General features: G+C 40.0%; 1 protein-coding gene and 1 pseudogene across 1 annotated transcript in view; one reads left to right on the forward strand and one right to left on the reverse strand.

Annotated features, from left to right (window-relative positions):
- Positions 1–24,463, forward strand: part of Eml6 (echinoderm microtubule associated protein like 6) — a 275,911-nt gene that overhangs the window by 151,697 nt on the left and 99,751 nt on the right. Inside the window, exons 11-16 of the mRNA XM_004632420.2 lie at positions 2,416–2,583; positions 3,465–3,571; positions 6,413–6,531; positions 7,881–8,067; positions 10,163–10,268; positions 17,587–17,680. Of these exons, the coding sequence (XP_004632477.1) occupies positions 2,416–2,583; positions 3,465–3,571; positions 6,413–6,531; positions 7,881–8,067; positions 10,163–10,268; positions 17,587–17,680 (781 nt within the window). The remainder of the gene's footprint in view (positions 1–2,415; positions 2,584–3,464; positions 3,572–6,412; positions 6,532–7,880; positions 8,068–10,162; positions 10,269–17,586; positions 17,681–24,463) is intronic.
- Positions 17,974–24,463, reverse strand: part of LOC111817063 — an 8,282-nt pseudogene continuing 1,792 nt past the window's right edge.

Below are 24,463 nucleotides of genomic sequence, written 5' to 3' on the forward strand. Positions count from 1 at the left end.
AGCCCTCATGAAGGTTTTGTTCTGCTAAAGGAACAAGTCAATAACTATATCTGATGGCAAAAGCAATGTGCAAAAAATAAAGAAAATAGTGGGGACAGAGGGCTCTGGGCTGGGGCAGCAATGTCACTGTTTTAAATGAGTGATCAAAGAGGGCCTCGCATCAGGGTTTCATTTGACTAGAAACATGAAGGAGACTAGAGAAGCAGCCATTCACCCTGTTTCCTTCAGGGAAAAAGCATTCCTGAGACAGGACAGCACATCGGAGGCTAGGATTAGCAAAGGAGCTAACATGCCCCCAGCTGAGTAAATGCTGGAGAAAGAGGGTAGAAAACAGGGTCAGAAAGTTAAGGCCTCAATATTAATGCCATATGCTTTAGCATCCAACCAAGGCTGTATTATTTATTTTTGTGTAATAACCCTTCTCTCCAAATTTAACAGCTTAATTGCTAAAATATTTATGATCTTACAGTTTTTGGGGGAGGTATACAGGAGTTCATGAGCAGCTTGGTGGCTGGTTCTAGCTCCACGGTGCTCATGAGGCTGCAGTCATCTTGTTACGGGTCAACCCTGCATGGGACCCAGATCAGCCAGACAGAAATTTGAATAGAGCCTTTTATTTGCTGAGCTCAGGTCTGTCAGCCACTTCTCTCACAGGAGAAGGCTGATGGGCACCGAACGTAGGTAGCAGGGGGTATTTATAACAGAAATCGCATCCAGTTTGGTAAGCAAATTTGTTATCTAGTATAGAACAACACAAACTACTTTTATTTGACACAGCTGCAAACTGTTTATAACTCAAAGGTCTTTTACAGCTTAGTGATAAGTGTATATTTTTATAAGATACATCTTAAGCTGGCTACATTACAGGAGATGGTTGGGGTAGTTTGTGTTAGCTTGCTGCCTTGACAAGAAACAGTTATTTATTGTTAAACAGCCTTGAGCTAAAGGGGAAAATATATTTCTTAGAGTAGACAACAGGAAGCACACTTTTTTTTTTTTTTATAATTTTCCACAGTTAAAGCACAAAACTCTGTTAACCCTTTACAATCTGTGGGCTGAACTGTGACCGGACGTGGGATTCCCTCCCACATAGCGCTTAGCAGGCAGCTTCAGGTCCTGGCTACGTGAGGAGCTTCTCCAAGGGCTGCTTAGTGTTCTCGTGACATAGAAGAAAGCCGGAAAGGAGGAAACTGCGGCACCTTTGGTAACCTCCTCCTGGGAGTCACACAGTTTTACTTTTGCCATATTCCCTTCAGTTCAATTGTGTGAAAGAATTATTGGACACACTTTTAAATCACTCTGGAGAGACAAGCTAAATGATCCTTGAGAAATGTATGAAGGTCAGAAGCGCACACTTCACAATCTGTACTGATCGAGGAAGAATATAGCCTACTTCCCATCTATTCTTGGCCTGCATTTCCAGCTGCATCTAACTGAGATTTAGTTGCATTTTATTGCCAAAATTTATTTAGGCAACTCTTTGAAATAAGCAAGCATGCTTTGAGACCCAATGTGTCCTTTCCCTTCTGTAGTAACATTCCCCTTGTCTCTGGTGGTGAGAGAGAAAACAGGGCCTACTTGGTCAGACACGCTCGGGAGAAAGCCGGGTTGTAGGCATTTTACCTTCGTGTAAATTAAAGTCATTACATTTCCATCGGGTAATTGGGCTTTAAGCATGAATGACAGAATAGCTTGCCTTTCCCTCCTCTTCACAGGATTTCATTTAGAAGAACTGCCACAGGTAGAAAGGGCTTTCAGAATCGAGATGCGTGCTTGCTGACCTTGTAAAATCTCCCCTGGTCTGTGGGGCCTCCACAGAAGACGTACACTGCTTGTTACACCTTGTGTTTTTTCATCCTGCTGTGTCCTGAGCATACCCTGGAGTCTTTCTTGCAATAATTCAACCATAAATATAATTTTGAATAGCTTTTCTTATTGCCTTCACCACCCCAGGCTACAGTTTACTGAGTGACGCAACCGATTTTAAGTCATTCCCACAGCCCTGTGCCTACATAAGCCCAAATAATGGCCTGACTTTGATTTTAGCAGAATTGTTTTCTGTGTCCCTGTTATAAATGACTACATGTTTTACTTTGCATGTAAATAAGATTGTGTAAGATGTTCATTGTTGATCATTTATTTTTGGAATCAGTGAAGCAGTAAAGTGTTCTTTGGAATAGTTCAGATGTGTGTCTTGGCCATAGAACTTACATATCCTTCAGGACCTCTCCTCAGATTAATACATAATGAAATATTTGAGATATTGTATGGGGCATTTACTTACTTGGTTACTATTATAAGACTAAAGATAATTTTCTAACATAAATAAAAAGCCTACTCATTTCAATAGAAATGTGCTTTCTTAATCAATGATTTTCTGCGTAACTAATCTTTTCAAAAAAACCATCTTCACAGGAGCCAAATTCAGAAAGTACGTAGGCCATTCTGCGCATGTCACAAATGTCCGCTGGTCCCACGACTTTCAGTGGGTGTTAAGCACAGGTGGGGCCGACCACTCAGTGTTCCAGTGGAGGTTTATTCCAGAAGATGTCAGCAACGATATGCTTGAAGCTGCACCCCAGGGTAAAACGAGTCATGACTTTCCAATGTCTGTTTATATTTCAAGGAGCATTTCAAAGATTATTCTGATATCTATGCTAGAGGTAAAGAAAGCCATTTTGAAAAATTCATAACTATAATAAATTTTAAACAAAAAGAAAAAACAAACTTCAGAGATTAATATGATAAGTTAAGGATTTTGCTTGTGCCAAATGCAAGTTGAAAGCCTAAGGTTTACATGAAAAATTAACCTTTAAAGATAGCATGGAAACAAATACCTCAGCCTGCTTAAGATCATTACAGAGAACAGCCTGCTCAGCCAGGCGGGGGTGACAGGATAACCTTGGGAATGGAAGTTGCTTCCACATTGGGGTTCAGAGAATGGTCTGCAGCGAGGGCCCATGTGTTCTAGCTCAATGGCTGTGTAGTCTCAGCAGAAATGAGCAGGCGGTCGAGTGAACAACTCGAGTGGCTATGTTCTTAGAAAAGTTGCTTCAGGGGTTTTGGCCACAGCAATTATCAGCACTTGGTGGGCTAAAAAGAGCTTCACTGGAGTAAGTGGTTAGATTTCCATCTGCCCCACTTTCTCTTTGGTGAAACCTGCTCTTTTTGGTTCTTAAAAGAAGATTTAAAAACCAAGGATCCAACCATCTAATATAGAAGAGTAGATTATGTTCAGTTGTCCTGGGGAAAAATTGGTTCATGTTCCCATGATCAATCAGGGACTGAATTTAGCCACAAGATGAAAGGGAAAAAAATGTTTTTCAGAATCTATATTAAATGAAAACAATGGTGTAATTTTTTTGATTTGCTTTACTAGGATGAAAGAATATACTTCAAATAATATTTTAACTATTTAGAGTATTGGGATTCTTGCTCGTTTTTAATGGGTTATGTTTCTGCAGAGGGTGGCACTGACTCCTACAGTGAAGAGTCTGATTCAGATGTATCTGACGTACCTGAGTTGGACTCTGATATTGAGCAAGAAACCCAAATCAATTACGACCGCCAGGTTAGTAACCACAGAACAGTGGACATGCATGGCCAGAGCCGAGAGCTTGGGGGCTGTGGTCATTGCGCTGCAAATGAGAATCTTGTATGATACCACTACACCAGCGGCACTATTTGCACTGCAAATGGATGGAGCCTCAGCAGGAGAAAGTAAAGGCAAAAATAAGAAAATGCCCATTCCTGGCCTTTGAATATGGGTTAAAAGTTAAAACACTCATACAGCCATATCAAAAAACAAGGGGAAGATAGTTGCAAAATTCCAAATCTGAACCTCTAATGCTTTGGCTTTTTGCTTCCTACTGTCATTTTCCTATCGAATTTATAGAAAAATGTACATAAGTTAGTTTTTCTCTCTCTCCTCTTTTGTATCATCTCACCTTGCTTCTGTCCTCTGTCCTCTCCCCTCATTTGCCCTCCCTTTTCCTTTCTTCTCTTTTTCTGTCCTCCCTTCCTCCTCCCACCCCATCATCAAAGTTTATGATTTCAGGATGGATATCTTCAAAGCATAGTAGTTTTTGTGTATCCTAATTTCTTTCTGAACATAGACAACCATAATCCATGTAATTAAAGTAAAAGCCCGATTACAATATTCATTGTCTCTCTAGTAAGAAATTGTCTCTAGTCAAAAGTTGAAAAGGAGGGCTGGTCAGATAGCTCAGAGGATTAAAGTGTCTGCTTAGGCAGACACAGGGACCAGTTTCTATCCATGGTATGCTGTGCTGGCCCTACCCCTGGGGTGCGCTGATAGCAATTGAGACTGGGCATGGTGGCATATGCCTGTAATTCCAGCTCTTAGGAGGCTGAACACAGGTGGATCGCTATGAGTCCGATCTGTCTAATGAGACCCTGTAGACCCTGTACTAAATGCATTTTAAAAAAAAATCCTACTGAAGAAAGCGGACACATGCTGTGGTGATAACCATTTGGCTTCTGTTTTCTTTATTATTTGTAAGGTATACGAAGTAGGTTCTATGCATGAACATGAAGTGAATGTGAGGTCCAATTTTAGATCTGTCAGCTGTCAGTAGTGTTCAGGGAAATGTACCCCATAGGCTGTGACACCTACGTGCACTGAGTGTCTCTGTGGGCCAGATCCTTCTCTGAAAGCTTAAATCTCTTGTCCACTTCCGTATTGCCATTGTGTTTGAGTGAGAATGCTGAGGTGGGCTTCTCTCTAAAGTACACATTCTATGGACCACCTGGTTTGTTTCTGTAGAAACACTGAATTTACTATTCTTCATATGGCTACATTTTTGCCTGTCTAAAATCATCAGTCACTGGGCTGGCCAGATAGCTCAGCAGATTAAATTTCCTGCTTAGGCAGTCTCAGGGACCGGGTTCAATCCCCGGTGTGCTGTGCCAGCCCTGCCCCAGGATGTGCTGAGACAGCAGTTGAGACTGGGTGTTTTGGTGCTCGTCTATAATCCCAGCACTTGGGAGGCTGAAAACAGGAGGATCACTATGAGTCCGATGTGTGGCACTGTAGACCCTATACTAAATACAAAAAAATAAATAAATAAATAAAATCATCACTCATTGATTCAGTGTTTGAGAAATTAGATTAGTACAAATTTATGGTTTGGGTCAAGTTCATGATTAAATCAGTTTGAACCAAGTGTTGGAAAATGTAGCATATAGTGCTAAAGAAAAGTATTAAAAAGAAAATTATTAATGTAGTAACATCATGCAAACACAAATGAAATTTAAGCAACATGAACAAAGATTTAGGAAGCATGGCCATTTTTTTAATTTGGAATACTATTATCTAATAAAATTGTGTTAATAAGGAAAAGGCATCGCTATGTTGGAACCCATGGCTAGAATGTATACAATTTCTGTAACATCGTATTTTCTGTTTTCACCTGTATTAGTTTTATGCTCACAGTGTTCCTAAATTATTCTTGAGCCAGGGGTTAAGTTTAATTCCACTCTATAAGTATGAAATTGAGGCCAACAGAGGTTGTAAGACTAAGAAAATAGCAGCAGAAATACCATAGAATTCAGCGTACATAATTGATACTCGAAGAAAGCACCATTAATTTATGTGAATAATCATATTTGAAAGCTTACTTGATTATATCTGTAATAGACAAACAAAATAGACAATAGCAATGCCTTCTGGCTTTTTAAAAATGATTTTTGTGCAAATCCTAAACAGGGATTTTTATTATATTTCATGATGTATTAACATTCCAAACATAGTTTGATCAAATGAAAATATTCCTTCATAAAGATAAGGAGTTATTAGATTATATTTTGTTTACAGTGTGTTAAATGGGCATTTCTTGATTATCATAAAATGTAAATATTTTGATTTTTGTATAAATTTAAACTAAACTCTAAGGAATGTTCTCTCAGCAGCAGATCATAGGCCATAGCTCAGGTCAAGCGAGCAAACCTTACTCTTCATCTCAGTCCGTCCTGTCAAGGTGCACGGGACCCTAAAAAGAAAAGAATCCAAAGAGAAATTTTAGAAAGAATGAGTCATCTTGCAAGTTTCAGCATCATCAAAAGATTTTTTTCCCTTAAAAGAAATGAGATAAAATACATTTCATTTATAATTTAATTTCATTTGTTAATATATTAACCTAATAATATTTGCTGGATACAAATTACCTAAGCAAATAATAATAAATCATGGGGTGGGGTATCCAAAATCCTAGTGACTTAAAAATATTTCATGCTAGTTTTGCTCATTGAGAGGAACTAATATTTCATCTCATGTATTACATTTTCAAAAATGTTCTATTGATGCAGCAGAAGGTTTCCCAACAATGTCAAGATACTGATGTTTTGAAACCTATAAGGAATCTTAGCTCAGTGTTTCTGTTTGTATTTTAAGGTTTACAAAGAAGATCTACCTCAGCTAAAGCAACAAAGTAAGGAGAAAAACCACGCAGTGCCCTTCCTCAAACGGGAGAAGGCCCCTGAGGACAGCCTAAAGCTCCAGTTCATCCACGGGTGGGTGGCCATCCTGGGGCCCTGGGACTCTGCCCGCCGTCAGCCTGTTGCTGGGCTTCCAGAGGTTCCCTCTCATCAACGCTTTTCTTTCCTGTGAGCCCTCACACCTGGGGCGGTGTTAACCCCGTGATTCTCTGTGCAGTTTTCTCAGGCAGCATGCCGTGGCCATTGCAGAGTGCTTGCCTCCAGACGCTGAGTTTTCTTCTGGCTCTGGACTGGCGGCTGCGCCTGCTGCTCGCCACTTGCCACACTATCTCCACTGTGTTCCCCTGGGCCCCTGCACTGAGTTGCCCCCCACCAGCGTCTTCTTCAGATACTTGCCTCACATATTCCCCAGTTCACTTCAAATTTTGTACATTTAATGTTGACATCTAATTTTCAATGTAAGTTTAAATGGTTGAGAAAAATATATCTGATGGGTTATAAATATATCAGTCATTTAAATGAATCCAGTGGAACCTAAATGCCATAAATATTTCACCCACACCACTATCAGTTTTTAAAATACACAAACATGTGCTTCTATCATAGCAAAATATTTTATGCCATCCCCATTTCTACTTAGACCGTCATATTAATTTTAATTCTTCCATAAAACTTTATGTCTACACTGGGTGTGGTGGTGCACTCCTGTAATCCAGCTCTTGGGAGGCTGTAAACAGGCAGATCACTATGAGTCTGATCTAGTAGTGAGACCCTAAACACCCTGTAGATACTTCCCTAAAATACAAAAACAAACAAACAAAAAAACTTTATGTCTACGTATATTTTCATGCTTGAGTCTTTTTGTCAGTGTATCATGACTTCTGCAAGAAAAAAAGAAAACACTCTGAAATTTAATTTAAATTTCATTTCATGTGAGTGTAGACTCCACCCCCATCCTTCCTAAAGAGGGAGGTGGGCCCCTTGGAAGAGATGGGAGAGGGAAGCCTGCATACCTACAGATGTGTTCTCAGCAATCCACTTTAAGAAAGAGCATGTACAGTTGCTGAAGATATGGGGACAGATTTCTTTTATTTTTTTTTTTCAGATTCCTTTTTAAATGATCCATGCCTATGTGTCTATTAAAAAGCAAACCCACAGCCAGTGATATTGCTCAGCAGCACAGCACCTGCCTGGCAAGTGTCAGGGCCTGAGTTCAATTCCCATGTAAAAAAAAAATAAATTTAAAAAAAAATATATATAGAGAGAGAGAGGGTCACCTACCATATTTGATGTTTCTTTCCTGCAACTATGTAGAAACTGGGGGTCCCACTTGCATGTGTTCACATCAACACCTTTGATTTGTCTCTAAAATCTATTTTATTCATTCACTGTTCGTTCAACCACATGCATTTCTTGGACTACAGTTACAGAGGCTACGACTGCAGAAACAATCTGTTCTACACACAGACCGGAGAAGTGGTCTACCACATTGCTGCAGTTGCTGTCGTATACAACAGACAACAACACTCGCAGAGGCTGTACTTGGGCCATGACGATGACATCCTTAGCCTGACCATCCATCCCATGAAGGACTATGTGGCCACCGGACAGGTGTGTGTCTCTCCTCTAAGATGGGGCTCTAGCCAAAGAGAGAATCTTTGGTCAAGCCAGAGAATGTACATGTTAGAAGTTTTAGAACTACATGGTAGCTAAAGATAGTCAATGCTGGATCATTTTATAATGATGGTGTTGCAGCGAACACACTTATTTAATTGAGCCTCCCATGTAGGCCAGATGCAGAGACAAGCAGGTTTATGAGGGACCAGTGATAGACACCCAGCACAGGACCACGCACTGACCCTGCAGGGCAGGAGAGGAGAATAGCTGCACAGTTCTACTTCCTGTTCTAGTTCCAGGTCTGGGGAGGGAGTGCTGATACAGTTTAGTGCAGCCCCAAAAAGCATGGGCTCAGCTTGTGACAAAGGAACAAAGGTGTTCAACATTTTACATAGGGAACAAGAGGCCTTATGACAAAGCGTGGGGTTGGCATGGGGTTAGGTAACTATGACAGCATTTACAAGGAACAAACTTAAGGAAATAGAAAGTTAAACATTAAAATTGCACTGGAACACGAAATGGCATTGGTTTAGCTTTCTTTCCCATATCAGTGGGACAGTCAGTGCCTTCTAGCACTCTTCAGAAGTGTCTGAGGGATTCCCTCTGAAGCAATGAAATCTAAAGATAGTGAACAGTTTATGCAGGACTAACATGTATTTCTTCATCACTGCATACCCAATACTTAGTGATCCTTTTTACTCAGTAAGTATTACTATTAATAAGCATTTTAAAAATTATTGAAATATCTAGATTATAGTTATTTTTGCAAAAATTTAAAGCTGTAAGAATTTAGACTTATTTTTTATTTTATATTGCAACCTTGCAAAGTGAAACAAAAACCCCTAAATTTTCAAAGCTGTTATTTGGAATGCCTCATCTTGAATTGAGTCTACAATTGAAGAGAAGCTATTCAAAACCAAGACCTTCTAATTATACAGTCATGTTAGAGTTTAAAGAGAGCAACACAGCCAATTTAATGAACAAAGAATTTATTAAACTCAGGTATATCACTTTGCTGGTAAAATAGGAAATTGTCAAGTCTTCTCAATTTACTCTTTTCCTCAAATATGTAGATTACATTTTATTCAGTTTTATTTTAATTAAAGATTGTTCAATGATTGCTCATATCTACATGTCAAATTCCAAGAAAAATTTTGGATATTATTTGAAAGGGTAACAGAATACAACTAAACACTGACTGGACAGATAGGTAGTAGTTTTCAAATGGGGCCCATGAGATCCCTGGGTGAAACAGAGATCATGAAAGAAATGTGCATTTGGGAGGAAAGAGCCACAGCTTTTATATTGTTTATACAAGGATCATAATCCCTTAAAAGATCAGAGCCACTGGTTTATATTCTGATTTGCTGCCCCTCCAACTGCACACTGGAGGCTATTTATTCTAGGTTAGCTGGCATTAGTGGCTTTCATAAATAATTGATCATCTATTTGCCTTTTCACTTGCACTTATTTTTTGGTCTGTGTTATAAACAGATGGTGCTTGGGAGTTGCCTGGATTCTGCTAAGTTACATGTATGGCCTCATCTCTAGCTCTGCCATACCCAGAAGGAAACCACCTTATTATTAAGCTTTTCCTTGTTGTATGATCCACCTTAATGACAGATTGCCAATGGGACAGTTTTTCTCAGGGTGAAAGGCAGGGCCAAGCCTTCTAGAGATGGGTAAGATAACTGAGGTGGATGGAAGAACTCTGTAGACAGTGCCATGACAACATACAGGTGACTTCTTGACTGAGAAGTGGAATCTTGTGTAACACGGAGAAGATAGGAGAAAGGTAAAAGTAACTGACAAAAAGAAGCACACTGACATTTGAAATGAAATTTTAAAATTGCCTCAACTGGGAGCCATGAGCTAGGCCAGGCTCTACTGCAACCCAGCTCAGTGCTATGACAGACTTCTTACGTGCTTAATGCCTCTGTTTTTTCTTTTGGAAAATAACAATGTTGGGCCAGATTACTTCCAATGATCTTCCCATTCCCAAATAATACGGAATAATATAATGTACCACTACTCTGTGGAGCCAAATTATTATTAAAATGCATAGTTAATACTCATCCTTTTTTTTAAGGTTGGAAGAGATGCTGCTATTCATGTATGGGACACACAGACTCTGAAATGCTTGTCACTGCTGAGAGGACAGCATCAGAGAGGAGTGTGTGCGCTTGATTTTTCAGGTAAACCCCTATTTCTGCTTGAGTCATTAACAAGAATCTTCGTTTACACTTGATCATTGTCAAAAGGCTAAGAAAAGATTGTTTATTTTAAAAACTTTTAATATGTTCCTACATGGTTGAGTTCTGTTTGTAATAAAATAAGCTCTTTGTATGTCAGTCACCCAATCTGAGGCTGAGAATCTTACATGACTAGCTCACCAAAAGTAAGGTCTTTAGATTATATGCTTTGTCCTTGTCTTCCTCATTTCCTCTCCTAAGTCATTGCCTAGAGCTCACATTGAGTTCTGTGTTTGCTTCAGTGATTTGAAATCCAAAAAATTGATGGGAGCCCTAGCCCAGGCCCATAAAGGGTCTCACTATGTAGACTGGACTCGTGATGGTTCTCCTGCTGTCAGTGTCCTCAGCAGCTGGGATGACATGCGTGCACCACCATGCCCAGACTTTGGTGATTTCTTTTAACATGCAAAAACTTTTCAAAAAGATGACATCCAAATTGCTGATTCTTCGAAGTATTTCCCATGTAGTTTGGTTTTTGAGTCCTCTAAATAATTCCCTTCTATTTATAATTTATGAGGTAAATCTTTTGGATAACAAGTTTATGCCCTAATAAAAATATGATGGATCTGCAAATGCTTGAAAAAAAAAAAAGAAATCCAAAAAGTTATTGGTGTTGAAAGTCCCACTTGCAAATGTCTGGCAGTGACTCAGAGGATCAATTTCCATTCCAAATGAGTGTAAGCACATTGCTCCATTAGAAATATAAAATAAAAATATAAAGAACTAGAAGCCACAAATCATCTGCAAAGGGCCATTTTATAGCATCGTGTTTTATAATAAATTTATAAAATAAATTTCATTTTGAAAAATAGAAAGTTTTCCTCTACTTAATTTAAAATTTGAGCACAGTGCTATAAAAACACTAACTTGCAAATGTAATTTTTCTTTAGAGTGAGTTTTCTTTAAATTGGAATTGGAGAATGAGGGTCTTTCATGAAAGATGATATTACTTAGATATTTTCAGTATCAGTTATAAAGTTAGACCAATAGACAAAATCCTAAATTTTCTATATGAAACCAATTTTTTGGTTTCTAAATAAATTTCCTTTTTCTAAACACCATTTAATACCATTCAATTTCCTTTTTCTAAACACCATTTAATACCATTCAAATGTTTACTATGTGCAGTATTAGTCGCTAAATCTCATGACTCCACAACCCCAACTTCCTCTCCCCTGTCATTGTTGAGCCATCACTTCCTCTCATATATACCATAGTGCTGCTTCATCCCTACTTCCTCCCACCCATCCTCCCCACTCAAGTCTTCTGGAAGCAGCGCAACTACCATTCTTTTCATGGACTCCACTAGTTGGCTGACTCAGGACTGAACCCTTTGTTAGAAATTCCCGACCTTCCCTGATCCAGCCTCAGCCTTCCTTTGCAGCATTTCCACCCACTAACCCATTCATGGTCCTCTCTGTTGACCTAACTGCAGAGCCCACATCCTCTTTTGTCCACCTCCTACCACTGTTCTCCTCTTACGCTGTTCCAGTGAGTCTAAGGCCTATCGTTCCTTAAGACCTAGCTGAAAGTTTTCTCCTCCATTCTTCCAAGCAGATAACTTGTTTGTCCTTCTGTATGCTTTAGTTCATTATCACTGCTCTCATGGCATGCGTCAAACCCACGTGGTACTGAAGTTGTTTGCATCAGCATCTACTGTGTACCTGCGCATAAAAAGAGCCCCTCGCTTTTCCCCACTGTGCATGTTGTTGTGCTGTGGGAACAGATGCTATGAAAAAATGTGTGTGTGAATGAAAAACTGAGATTTTGCTCAAGAAGCTCTGTCTTGCCTCTCAGCGTTACTGTTGGAACCTCATGGTATAAACCATGTCTGGATAAGAGTGACCTTTATTCCCTGACAAAGGCAACCTAGAGAATAATATTTTGGTTTTGTGTCACACATAGTCTCACCTGCTGTAAACTATTATAGAAATCTGAGTTGTTACATCATTATTAGAAATTATTCATGACCTTCAGTGGTTATTGAATTAGTAAAATCAAAGTGAAAGCGTTCACACTGACGTGGTAGACAAGGGAAGCTGCAGGAGGCCCGAGTATGGAGGGAGAGAGAACCGTGCAGCCTGCTCCTGCAAGCTGAGTGCTCAAGAAAACATCCTTGAGTCACAGTGAGCGCAAAGCCTGACTCTTCCAGAAGTTTGGTGGACATTCACTTTTAGGGCAGGAGGACCACATGTCCTTGATCAAGCAGTAAAATATAAAAGAAAGCTATAATTTTAGTTTATATATTGTTCTATCCCAGACCCGAATGAATTTCCTCTACTATTTTTCCTGTAGTTCTATTCCTCATAGCTCAAATATCCTTTCCCCCAAATTGATTTTGTTATGAAACATGTGTACACTTATTATAAATAAATAAATATACTTTAGAAGAGGGATAGGAGATATTAAAGTCAAAAATAATAAAAAATGTTTACAGGCTTAGGAGACTCAAATATACCTGTATTTTAGGTGGCACTGAGGTAACTCCATTGCCCTGGCAATGTGGCGGTGCCAAGCTATAGTTTAAAATGTCAAGTGTATGAACTGTGTATTTCTTGCACATTTCTGTTTATCAAGCCCAATAAAAGAAAATGGAACTCTGGATTCTATCACTGATTTTATATCAAAATGTATATATATATGAAGAGAATGAATATATAAACAGAATGTAGGCACTTTAGAGTAAAGTAAAGAAAATATAATAATCATAATAATAATTACATTATTTCCTCTATAGGATTGATTTTCTGGTTTCTGTATTTACAAGAATCAAAAGAATTCATAGTTTAAATATCTTTAGAGAAAGGGATCAGCAAAGTGTGGTTCAAAGACATTCATCTTACGAGAAGGTGTTGGCGGTGAGCTGGCACCCCGTACCTAGATCTCTGCATTAAGGGAGCTCACACCCCCCCTGGGATTATTAGATTAGAGGGAAAAACAAACAATGAGTTAAGTGCTCCTAGACATCTTTCCCTCAGAAGGCATTCCCTTGGACCACTGCCAGGACAGGGCAACCAGAAGATATCCTAGAAGAGGCAGAGAAGTCAGCTCTGTTACCGCTCCTAATTCCTGTATTGAGTGTATGAAGAAATCCTCAGATGTAAAGTATTTCTGCATAAGAGGGCATTTTGATTTTAACAGGGCAGTCTCTACACCTCAGATGACAATCATTAGCAAAGAACCCAGTTATTCTGAAAAGATCTTAATTTTATGATGGAAAATTATGTTTTTGTCTTAGATGGTAAGTATGTGTGTATAAATGGTACAAAGGAATATAGCTGGTAGTTTTAGAAAGCACTGTTATTAAGACTGTTCCGGGGCCATTGTGTGCGATTCATGGTTACATACAGATGGTTTGTGGTAGTTGATTGATGTTTGTGGTCCCTATGGCAATACTTGAAGGAATTGAGGCCTGTTTGTTTTCATTTCTCTTGATAGTACTTCGTGTTCTAATGATACAACTTTAGACTGAAATTCCTACAGCACTTTATGGGCCAGGAGTGGAGATGGAGAGTTTGGTGATATGGCCTGGGTAAGAGTCAGCAGTGGCGTATCCAGAGCTAGACCGCAGATTTCCAGGCTCTTGGTCCAGTGTGGTACCACTAGGCTCAGAGCTGGTGGCTGGTAGTGAAGGGGTGGGGTGGTGCCAGGTATTTTCCATGCTAAGGCCATCTACTGCCCCGTCCTGTTAGTGCTAGTGTGACATTAGCAGAACTCTTATACCTAGAGCCTTCTGTGTGCTCACTTACTTGCCCTGTGCCTACCAGCCAGAGGCTCCAGCTGCCCCATCCCTTTTGAGACCTGATAAAAAGTAACTCGAGGCAAATCACAGAGGAGACTGTTTAGATTTCCCTGCTGAACCATGTAATGCTCTTTGGTTATCTAGCTCATGGTCCCATCTGTGTGCCTTTGTATCCCACAGCCGCTGGTCTCTCATGAGTCAGCACCTATGAGGTTGCGCGGAGACCTGCGTACAGTACTTTACCTGTATTATCAAAGAAACACATTGTCCTGGAAATATAAAGTGAGCAAATGATGTGAAACAAAACAGCAAACAGGCAGTCACCCAAAGGTATATAAGGATTTTTCTTTTCCCCTTTTGGGAGCAGGGGCAGTAGTGGGAATTGATCCCAGGGCCTTGTTGCATGCTACACAAGTGGTTTCCAGTGAGCTGTACACAAAGGGATTTAGATCAATTCTTCATTTTTGCCACTTTTTTAAAGCAAACCAACAAAAATCAATTCTGATGACAGGATCCATAATTCTAGATTATGTGGGCAAGGAGTAAATTTGTATTATCTCACTTAATTAAGCAGTTCTTTTGATTCTTGAATTTATTACCACTTTCAAGGGAACTGTCTTTGTTTTTGTACTGGCAGTAATGAAAAATGTTTCCATATAAATAGAAAACCAGATTAGAAGGGGAGACATTCAGCATATAAATATTTTATGACCTAAATATTATCTACATATTTTTAAAAACTTTCATGAAATAATACTGCTTTCCATAATGTGGGCACATCTAAGGCCAACGTGATTTTATTGTGTTCAACTGAGAAAACCTATGCATTTTTTATGAACCTTGAGTGAAAAAAGTGGAAGACTAACTTGAAAGTGTCTGAATAAAATATTTGTCTTTCTGATTTGCCCTTTACTGTTGACATTAACGCCTTAAATTATTTTTGGACTGTCACAGCCATCCATAATTAATATATACTGTGACTGGACAGATTTGAAAGGATATTACCTAGACTCTGAAAATATACCCAAAAATCTTAACCAGTCAGGGAACAATAGATTTTAAAGCTAAGGTCAAGTCTCTGCAGGGGAAATGAAAACTGGGGGAAAAAATAAAAAGATGGTCCATTAAGCAGAAATAAATAGTTTCTACCTGCAGAGTTCAAGGAAAAGTCTCCATCCCAAAGCAGAGGTCTGGTTGTGGAAGTGCCCCTGAATTTGTACTGAGTCTTTGATTGCTGTCCAGTCAGGATACTCTTGTTGATATGAAAAGGTCACATATCTGGGAGGATAAGTTGATGGGGCACTGTAGAAATTCTTTTTAAAAAAGCCCCTCCCTACCCACAAAATCAGCTTGTCATTAAGCCTTGTTCAGAAGACACAAAACTTAAACAACTGTCATTTTAAATGTGTGAATGCCTGCATCCTAAGAAAGATATGTTAATATGAATGCACAGCTTTCAATACATAACCTAAAATGTGGAATTAATGAATACAAAAAAGACCTGGAATGTTTGTGCAGTGTTTTTGAAAGGAAATTAAAGTTTTACAGGTATATACCATAGTATCTTTTCTTTCCCTTCATACCACGCATAGGCACATTCTATATTTATCTTCCTCCTCATCCTCAATGTCACCAGCACTGTCAGCATTCAGTGAAAACCAGCTCATCACAAGGATGACAAAGGAAACATGATATGATTACTATAAGTCTTAAAACAATGTACAACCTATAAAGGGAGAGAAAGCAACAAAATAAAATCATCAAATACTGAGACTTGCTAACATAACCAGGCCATACCAAGCGATAAAGAGAAAATAATAATGTGCTGGTCCCTTTCCCCAAATGCATAAAAGGAGACCTTACTTAAAGTCTGGTAGCATTTAGGTATAATGACATTAGTCATTGGTAGTAATCATGTGCTGGTGATTGAGTACTTTAGGAAGGTGTTAATGTCTGTCAGATACTCTAGCCTAGTAGCTTCAAAGCTTTTACCTAAGGTTTAAGTCCTTGCCTCAGACTTGGTAGTGGTCAAGGATTGGAGAGAGTATGATTTTTTAAGCTAGTTTCTTCTTTTCTATTACTTCTCTTCCCCTATAGAGGAATAAACCACCATTTCCTTTTGGTTAGGGTCTCTGGCACAAGTAAGGCACTCAAACATGGGCATTGCTGAGCAGTTGAGGTGGGGCTCCCAGCTGTAGCCATGAAGATAGAGAAGGCTCGAATAAATTTTACCTTCAGGTAAGCAGCAAACAAATAATTTTGAACATAAATATGTTCCATGCAACATAAACATAAATACAGATACAACTTTTACATGGAACTTATACTAAGGAGTTATTTGTTGCTTATCTGAAATTCAGATTTGACAGTTTTCTTTATCTTCCCTGGTAACCATAATTTGGGGTCTATCCCAAACCTGCCTTTGAAGGTAGCAGTTGAAACTCTGGGTAGACCAGTTGACCCAAGAGAGGCAGTTTCTCATGTGGACGAGTTTCTGTATCCTAATGGCTGGTCCTCTGGAGTCCAGGAGGCCATGATAACCAGATGTGGAAGCAGCTGGATAATCCATCTCCTAGTAACTGCACCGCTGTGGGGTGGGGTGGGGTGGGGGATGGGACTGCCGACCTTGAGATGCTTCTCCTGTGACTCTGGCCTTGTGAGGAGGCAGGAAAGGAAAGGCTTGTGGGCTGCACCTCTTCTGTTTTGAGGGGAAAAACAATTTAACTCTTACTCCAAATTTATATATTCACTATATTTAAAATTTTGAAAACAGCATAAATGTCCAAATTCTAGTAATCCCTTATAATTTTGCAAATATTCAATAGTAAATGAAAATGCTTCAAGATATGCTAGACAAGATTGCTGGTAGATTATTTGATATGATCCTGCTTTTATTTTTTTCAAAGCACACTTATGTAGAGAAAAGGACTGATAGGATATACATTAAACGTAGGACTAGGAATTGAAAAGATTTAAATTTTTTTCCATAGTTTCTAAATGTCCTATAAAGTAACTGGTACATTGCATTTGAAATAAAGAAAAGATATTAAACTTTTAAAATTATAAACGAGTCTTTTGAAGGCACTTAGGAAGTTTAATTTAGTTTCATAATGCTCTTTCCTGAGCGGTTAAGTTGAATCCAGTTTGTTTAAGAGTTGAAAATAGACTCAGTCCCAAAGCCAAGAAGCTCTTCTAGTAAATGTCATGTGGCTTATCTGCCACAGAAGAGACAAGGTTTTTTGTTACCTGCCTGTCAGGCTTTCCTGTAGCCCAGTGTCTCTGCCTGGAATTCTGGATCCGCAGTTTAGTTCAGCAGCGAGTTCCAGGTGTTACACAACAGGACGCTTGCCTAGTGCCTGTCACCCATTTCACTCTTGCGGTTCCTTTACTATATATTGTGTCTAATGTATTTGAGCCTAACATAAAGGTCGATTTCTTACTCTTCCTTACAGTATGTTAAATGTTTTGATTTTCTGTGGAAGAAATGAGTCACTTGACCTTTGTGTTGTTTTCATACAGCCGATGGAAAATGTCTGGTGTCGATTGGTTTAGACGATTTTCACAGTGTTGTATTTTGGGACTGGAAAAAGGGAGAAAAGATAGCCACGACCAGGTAAGAAGCTGCCGAGACCTCATGGCCGCCTGTTGCTGTCATGCTTCAGTAAAGCTGATAGTTTTCATTTCAGGGTAAGATTTCATCTTCAAACTCAGATGAAATTCACGCAGAAAGTTTAGCCCCTGAGTGAAAGCATGCTGCCCTGCTTCATGGTCTCAAACCAGCCTAGAGCTGTTGATGTTTGTTGTGGGGAATTGGAAAATCCCGAAATGCTTCCCAGAGAGCTCGTCCTCACTTTGGTTTTACTAATATTTGCTTTGTCTCTAGTAGAGTTTTTTTTTCCAGCAGCACTAAGTGGCTTTTCCCAGGCTTGTGCCTTGCCTGCTGGTTTTTGCTGCCTTAGCATCTATCTGTGAAGGATTGTCAATGTCACTGGAGTCAGAGGTGCCATTTGTCATGAGTTTGTGGCATGCTGGAAAGGAGGCCCCACCATGTGCATCTGCCACTTACTTCCAGAGCAGCCAAATTGTTTCCCTCATCTCTCCCATCTTATAAATAGATCATTAGGCCCGACTGCTGTTTATAGGCCACCTGTCCTCCTGGATCCCAGCCTCCCTCCCTGCTGATTCAGTACTAAGTCTGAACATTACTTTCCGCTTCTGCTTACATTCAGCTTAACCTAGTTCCAAGCCCTGGCTAGGGATCAGCGCAGTTGGCAGCCACAGCGCAGCGATACAACTTGTTGCCCGCACAGGGTGTCAGACCTGACCGGCCCCTCCTGCGTTACTAACATCCTATCTTGGAATACAGAAGGATTTTAAGTTGATTGTCTTGCACCCCAACATTATTTTTTAAGTTAGTACTGTGGTCCACAATATTAAATATGAAAATGTTTTTTGGTGATTTGTTTTAGTGAATGAAGATCTATAAATTTTTAGAGAATGAAGAGAGCATCACATGGAGCTGTAAGGATTCCCGTTGACTTCTTAGGAAAAAGACAAGGCTTTTCTGATAACCACTGTTGAGGCAGAATCACTGGCCTCAGTGGCAGGGCATCCATCTGCCTGCCCTGATCGTTTCTCTTTTGGCCTTTCTTTCTAGTATCTCTTGCTATTATGCCGCTCCTCTCTAACATCAGGTTCAGAGCCTAATCAGAGTTCTGTTTTCCTCTTGGACTCAGTACTGAATCTTAGTTTAATATTTTTGATAACATACTTTGTGCATTTCCATATAACCTCAGAAAAAATGCATCTGTATTTAAAAAAAAAAAACCAGCAACATACCTTTGCTATTCGAAAGCCCCAAGGTGGCCATCGATGTCTCACCAGTTCCATGACAGAGATGGCCCTGGAGCTCCCAACTGTCCCGGCTTGGCTGCCTGACTGTAATGCCAAACGTGGTGTAGGGCAAAAGAAGCTTTAGTCAACATGGCCATGCTGGGATGCAGAGATCAAAGAAATCCAAGATCTGTCTTCAAAGTCTGAGAAGTTTTGAGGTTTTATAGAAAAAAGATGAAAGTTGGAGTTGGTCAAGCTATGGTCTGGTTCATCAGTATCCAGGACTGGCTGCTTCATGGAGGTTCTGGGAGAGCGATGATTGCTTGAGGGGCAATTTGACTCCCATTATGAGATGACAGCTCCTGCTTAGTTGGGGAGGGATTTGAGCTAATTGCTCCCATTTGGAGGGATGGCCTCATCATGGGGTATTCTGTAAAGCTCTGCTTAGCCTGGAACTGAGGCGGCTGCTGGCCTGGGACAGTAACTAGAAACTTTTGGGCAGGGCTCCAGGGAGTCTGAAGCTGGGCATTGTAAAAACTGGTAAGTGGATGTCTCTGCAAATCCTGAAAATTACTCTTACCTTAGTGTCTCCAATCTCGAAAGGGGATGAGAGGTTTAAGGTTTAAGGCTAATAAACCATGTACTACAGACACTTGCTATGTATTAACATGCTTTTTATAGAGCTGAGCTGAGATCTAACCCAAAGTTTCAAGGCCATTCAAACTTCATCCTGGTCATAGTTACCCAATGTGCATCTGCAGGCCCTGCCTCTAGGTCCCTGATTCAGGAGAATGGCGAACTTGGTGCCACCACCCCGCCCCGCCCCACCCCACCCCACCCCGTGTCTTAGTCCTTGCCAAGATTTCCTTCAGTGAGGCTTAAGGGCAGACCTCACAGGCTGACAGGCTGACCAGGCTGTCGTGCTCCGGCAGTGTGACTGGTCTATGACAGTGCCATCATGCAGGACAGGAGACTTTCCCATCAGAGAGCACGCAGCTTGGCAGCTGAGATGGCACTGCCGCCACCCTGCTGGTGCCCAGTGCTGACAGACGCCAGCTGCACAGCCCTGCACTCTTGGAAGCTACCTGTGACTTGTAAAATGTTTAAATGAACCTGTGCTGCCAGCTCTTAGAAATAAGGGGAAAAGGGCTGGCCAAATCGCTAGCAGAATAAAGCACCTGCAAGCAGGCACAAGGGTCAGGGTTCGATCCCTAGGCCTGCCATGCCGGCCCCACCTCTGGGGCATGCTGAGACAGCAATTGAGACTGGGCGTGGTGGTGCTGCCTGTAATCCCAGCTCTTGGGAGGCTGTAAACAGGCAGATCACTACGAGTCTGATCTAGTAGTGAGACCCTGAACACCCTGTAGACCCTTCCCTAAAACACAAAAAATAAATAAATAAATAAATAAATTAGGGAAATGCAGAATTGGTACAAAGAGGTCTTACAAAATTTCCATGACAGTTGATCTAATCTATTTGAAAAAATATGTCTGCATTTTTGCTAATTTTCATGAGCGTTTTTATTCTCCATTTCAAATAAACATTTCAATTTTTTTCATCTTAAATGTTGTTTACTTTTTTGTCTAAGATGCAAGTTATCCATTCAGAAACTAAGTTCAGTCTCTTAAGGGAAATAAATGACCTAACATCAGTGTCCATTAGGGCAGAATAATGAAAAAACCTAATCGGGTACTTCTTTGTTCCTTTATTTATATTTGCATTGCTCTGGTAGTGGGGGGTTGAGGGATCCTAATGGGTTTTGTTTGTTTTGACTTGTTTATGAGTCCTGGGTTTTGAACCCAGGGCCTTTGCACTGAATTAAAATTCCTCCCACTTTAATTTTTCTTTTTTATTTTGACATAGGGTCTCACTTTTGGAAGGCTGCTGGCTGATTGCTTTTGACATGCTTTCCTCAGGAGTTTGGGCAAGGAGGACTCTTAGGCAAAATATACAGTTATGAAAATGCTTAGCAAGAATACTTCCAATGTAGATGAGTGCAGTGGCGCGTGCCTGTAGTCCTAGCATTTGGGGAGGCTAAGGCAGCTGGGTCATAAATTCAGATCTCTCTCTCTGGGCAACTTAATAAAACCCTGTCTCAAAATACAATTTTTAGATTGTTGGGTTTGTAGGACCAGAATGAAGGCCCACATGTTGCAGTGTAGAACCAAAAGTCCAAAACTCTTGAAACTGAATATTCTCTGAAACAAAGGAGTTTATGGGGCCATTCCAGATACAGGGAACTGCTTCATAATTTTGAAGTCAGCAAGTTAGTAACATAGGGGAAGAGAGTATAGAATAATTCAGTATACTTTGGTTCCTTATGAAGATGTAATTTTGTAAGTTTTAAGTATATGTTAAATAGTTTAACAGAAAAAGAAGTAGTGACACAAATGCAGTGTGTCCGCCTCCAGTGCTCAGGTCCGAAGAGTGGTGTCTCTTATAACTGCTATTTGAAACTCATTCTCCTGACACGATAATACACAGGAGTGAGGTCGTTGGCAGTGACCAAGTTATAGGAGCGTATCACTCAACAACGGGTGATGTCCTTATCGAGAAGACCCCAGTGAGCTGCCTGGCCCTTTCTACCTTGTGAGGATGCCATGAGAAGGAACCATTTATAAGCCAGGAAGCAAACTCTAGACTCTGAAAGTTCCCATGCTTGATTATGGACTTCCAAGCCTCCACAGCAGTGAGAAATAACTTTCTATTGTTTATAAGCTATAAAAAGAAAAAGAAATCATACCTTTCTCAGATATGATTTGCATATGTTTTCCTTGTTTGTTCAGTTCTTTAGGCAAGAATGCTTTATAGGTTTTTTCTTGGTTTGTTCTTTGACACAGTTATTATGGTGGCTTCCACTATGGAGAAAGTTTTTAATTCTTACATGGTCAAATTTATCAGTCTTTTCTTATACTACTTTGAGATGTTGAGTCATAGTTAGAAAAAAGTATTGCTCATTCCTCAGATTTAAAAAGTCATAATTTATTCTGATATTCTATGGCTTAATATTTTACATCTCAGATCTTTAAAGCATTTAGCATGTATCCAAGTATTTATTATAAGAAGCAAATCCAACTTAATCGTATTTCTTCATACAGCTATCAAGAGACTCCAAATACTATTTGTTTTCCTGTTTAACTAGGCTTTATTTTTTAGAAAGTCTTTAAATTCACAGCAAAATTAGTAAGAAAATTCCCACCTATCCCATCTCTGCACATGCATCTCTTCCACTGCAATCATCTCCCCGCAAGGTGCTACATTTATTGCAACTGGTCAGCCTACATTGACATAGCACTGTTGTCTCAGTTATTCTTCTCTCATTACTGGGACAAATACCCACACTCAACATGAAGGAAGGAAAGGCATATTTACCTCACAGTTACTGGGGGCTTCAGTCCATACTTGGCTGGTTCCAAGGCAGAGTGACAGGTGGCGGGGGCAACCTTTCATTGCAACACTGAAGAGCAGAGAGCAAAATGGAGGAGAAGCAGCAACAGTGGCTACAGAGAGGGAGTCTGTCTCTCTTATGTTGTATTCGTGCTGTCCACCCCAGGTTGGGTACAGTACTCATACTCATAATCTCAGTAGCACTTACACCCCAATCCCAGCAGCTCTCACACCCATAATCCCAGTGGATTATGAGTTAATCACAAACTCTAAAAGCCTGCCCCATCACTTACAACTAGACACAAACCGTAACAGTTGTCATCCAAAGTCTATGGTTTAGTCAGGCATGGTGGTGCCTGACACCTATAATGCCAGCATTCAAGAGGCTGAGGCAGGAGGATCGACACAAGTTTGAGACTAGCTTGGGCTGCATAATGAATTCAAAGATAGTCAGAATTATACAGCAAGACCCTCCAAAAGAAATAACAGCAAACAAAGTCCATGGTTTACATTAGAGTTCACTCTTGGTGCTATACATTCTGTGGCTCAGACAAATGTACACTGACGTGCATCCATCATGATAAAATGTTATACAGGATAGTTTCACTGCCCTAAAACTCCTTCATGTTCTGCCTATTCATTCTTTCCTCCCTTTTACCCTTTGGCAACCCTTAATTTTTTGACTCTGTAATTTTGCCTCTTCTAGAATATCATATGGTTGGAATCATGACATCTCAAATTTCCCTCTCCTACTTAGGAACACATTTACGTTTCCTTTATGTCTTTTCATGGGTTGATAATTGATATCTTTTTAGTGATTGCTACTGTTCTATTGTCTAGATACGCCATAGTTTACTTATCCATTTGCCAATTGTGTTTTTTTCCCCAAGTTTTGTAATTATGAATTAAGTGCCTACAAATCCCCTTGTGCAGGTTGTTGTGTGGATACAGGTTTTCAGTTCATTTGGGTAAATATCGATGGATGCATTCTAAGGAACACAATGGATTGTATGGCAGGGATAGCAAGAGTGTGTCTAGTTTTGTAAGAAATTGCCAAACTATCTCCCAAAGTAACTGCACCATTTCACACTGGTGCAATTGGTGTCCAACACAATTTATTTTAAAAGTACCCCCTTTCCCCTGACTTAAGACCCTTTCTATATTATGTACTGCATTTTAATATTTTAGGAGGTTCTTTCTAGATTTTCTGTTGTGCCATTGTGTTGTCAGTTAATTTAGACATTGTTAGTATATTGTTTTCACCATAAAAGGTTTGTAAATTATGTTAACATCTAGGATAACTATATTTTCTACTCCATTCTTTTTCATTTTTTTAGGCTACCATTGTGCTTTATTTTTCCATAAGAACTTTAAAAATAAAACATCTAACACCAGATTATAATACAAATACCCAATGGTCTTTGTATTAGAAGCAAATTGAATTTATAAACTACCTTATGGTGAATTGATGTCTATATGATTTTTTTTAAGTGACTCACTTTAATCAGGTATTTTAAGGATCCAGCTCAGTTTTTAGAAACAGTGCTTGTCTTCACACTTAGTTCATCCACTTACATAACATTTAGCTAAATTCCACCTTATAATAATGCACACAACCAGCATGACACACATGAGAGATCATGACAGCCTGCTAAGCAAGGCTTGGCCAGGGGAGGGAGGTACGCGGCAGACTGAAGGTCCGCGCTACTGGGTTCGAAGCTTCTCCACCTACTTTGCGTGACCTAGAATTGAAACCTCCTAGCCCCTCTGAGCTTTTTCTGCTTAACCAAGAAAGGGGATAACAACAGTGCCTCCAAAGCTTGGGAGAAGGAAACTCTGTAAGGTTGCAGGGGCTTGCTCTCAGTGTTCAGCGAATGTTCTGTCCTTGTTGCTTGCCTTGGCATTTGTCATCATCCTGCAGACTACAAGCCCCAGAAGGTGGAGTGCATGGGCTGGTTGGATGCCTTCTGCTACCAGGCGGTGCACTGCTGTAATTCCCCCACACTGTGGGAGGCTGAGGCAGGAGGGCAGCATGTTCAAGTCTAGCCTGGGCAACTAACTGACTTAGTGAAGTTACCTTCTTTAGCATTACATCTCCACTTCCCACATGAGTAAAGGTAACCTGCGGGAAAAAGTCAGTGACTCCAGAATCACCAAGTCACCTAAGCAAGAAGTC

Source organism: Octodon degus, unplaced genomic scaffold, assembly GCF_000260255.1.
Source record: "Octodon degus isolate 3935 unplaced genomic scaffold, OctDeg1.0 scaffold00048, whole genome shotgun sequence".
Taxonomy (NCBI): domain Eukaryota; kingdom Metazoa; phylum Chordata; class Mammalia; order Rodentia; family Octodontidae; genus Octodon; species Octodon degus.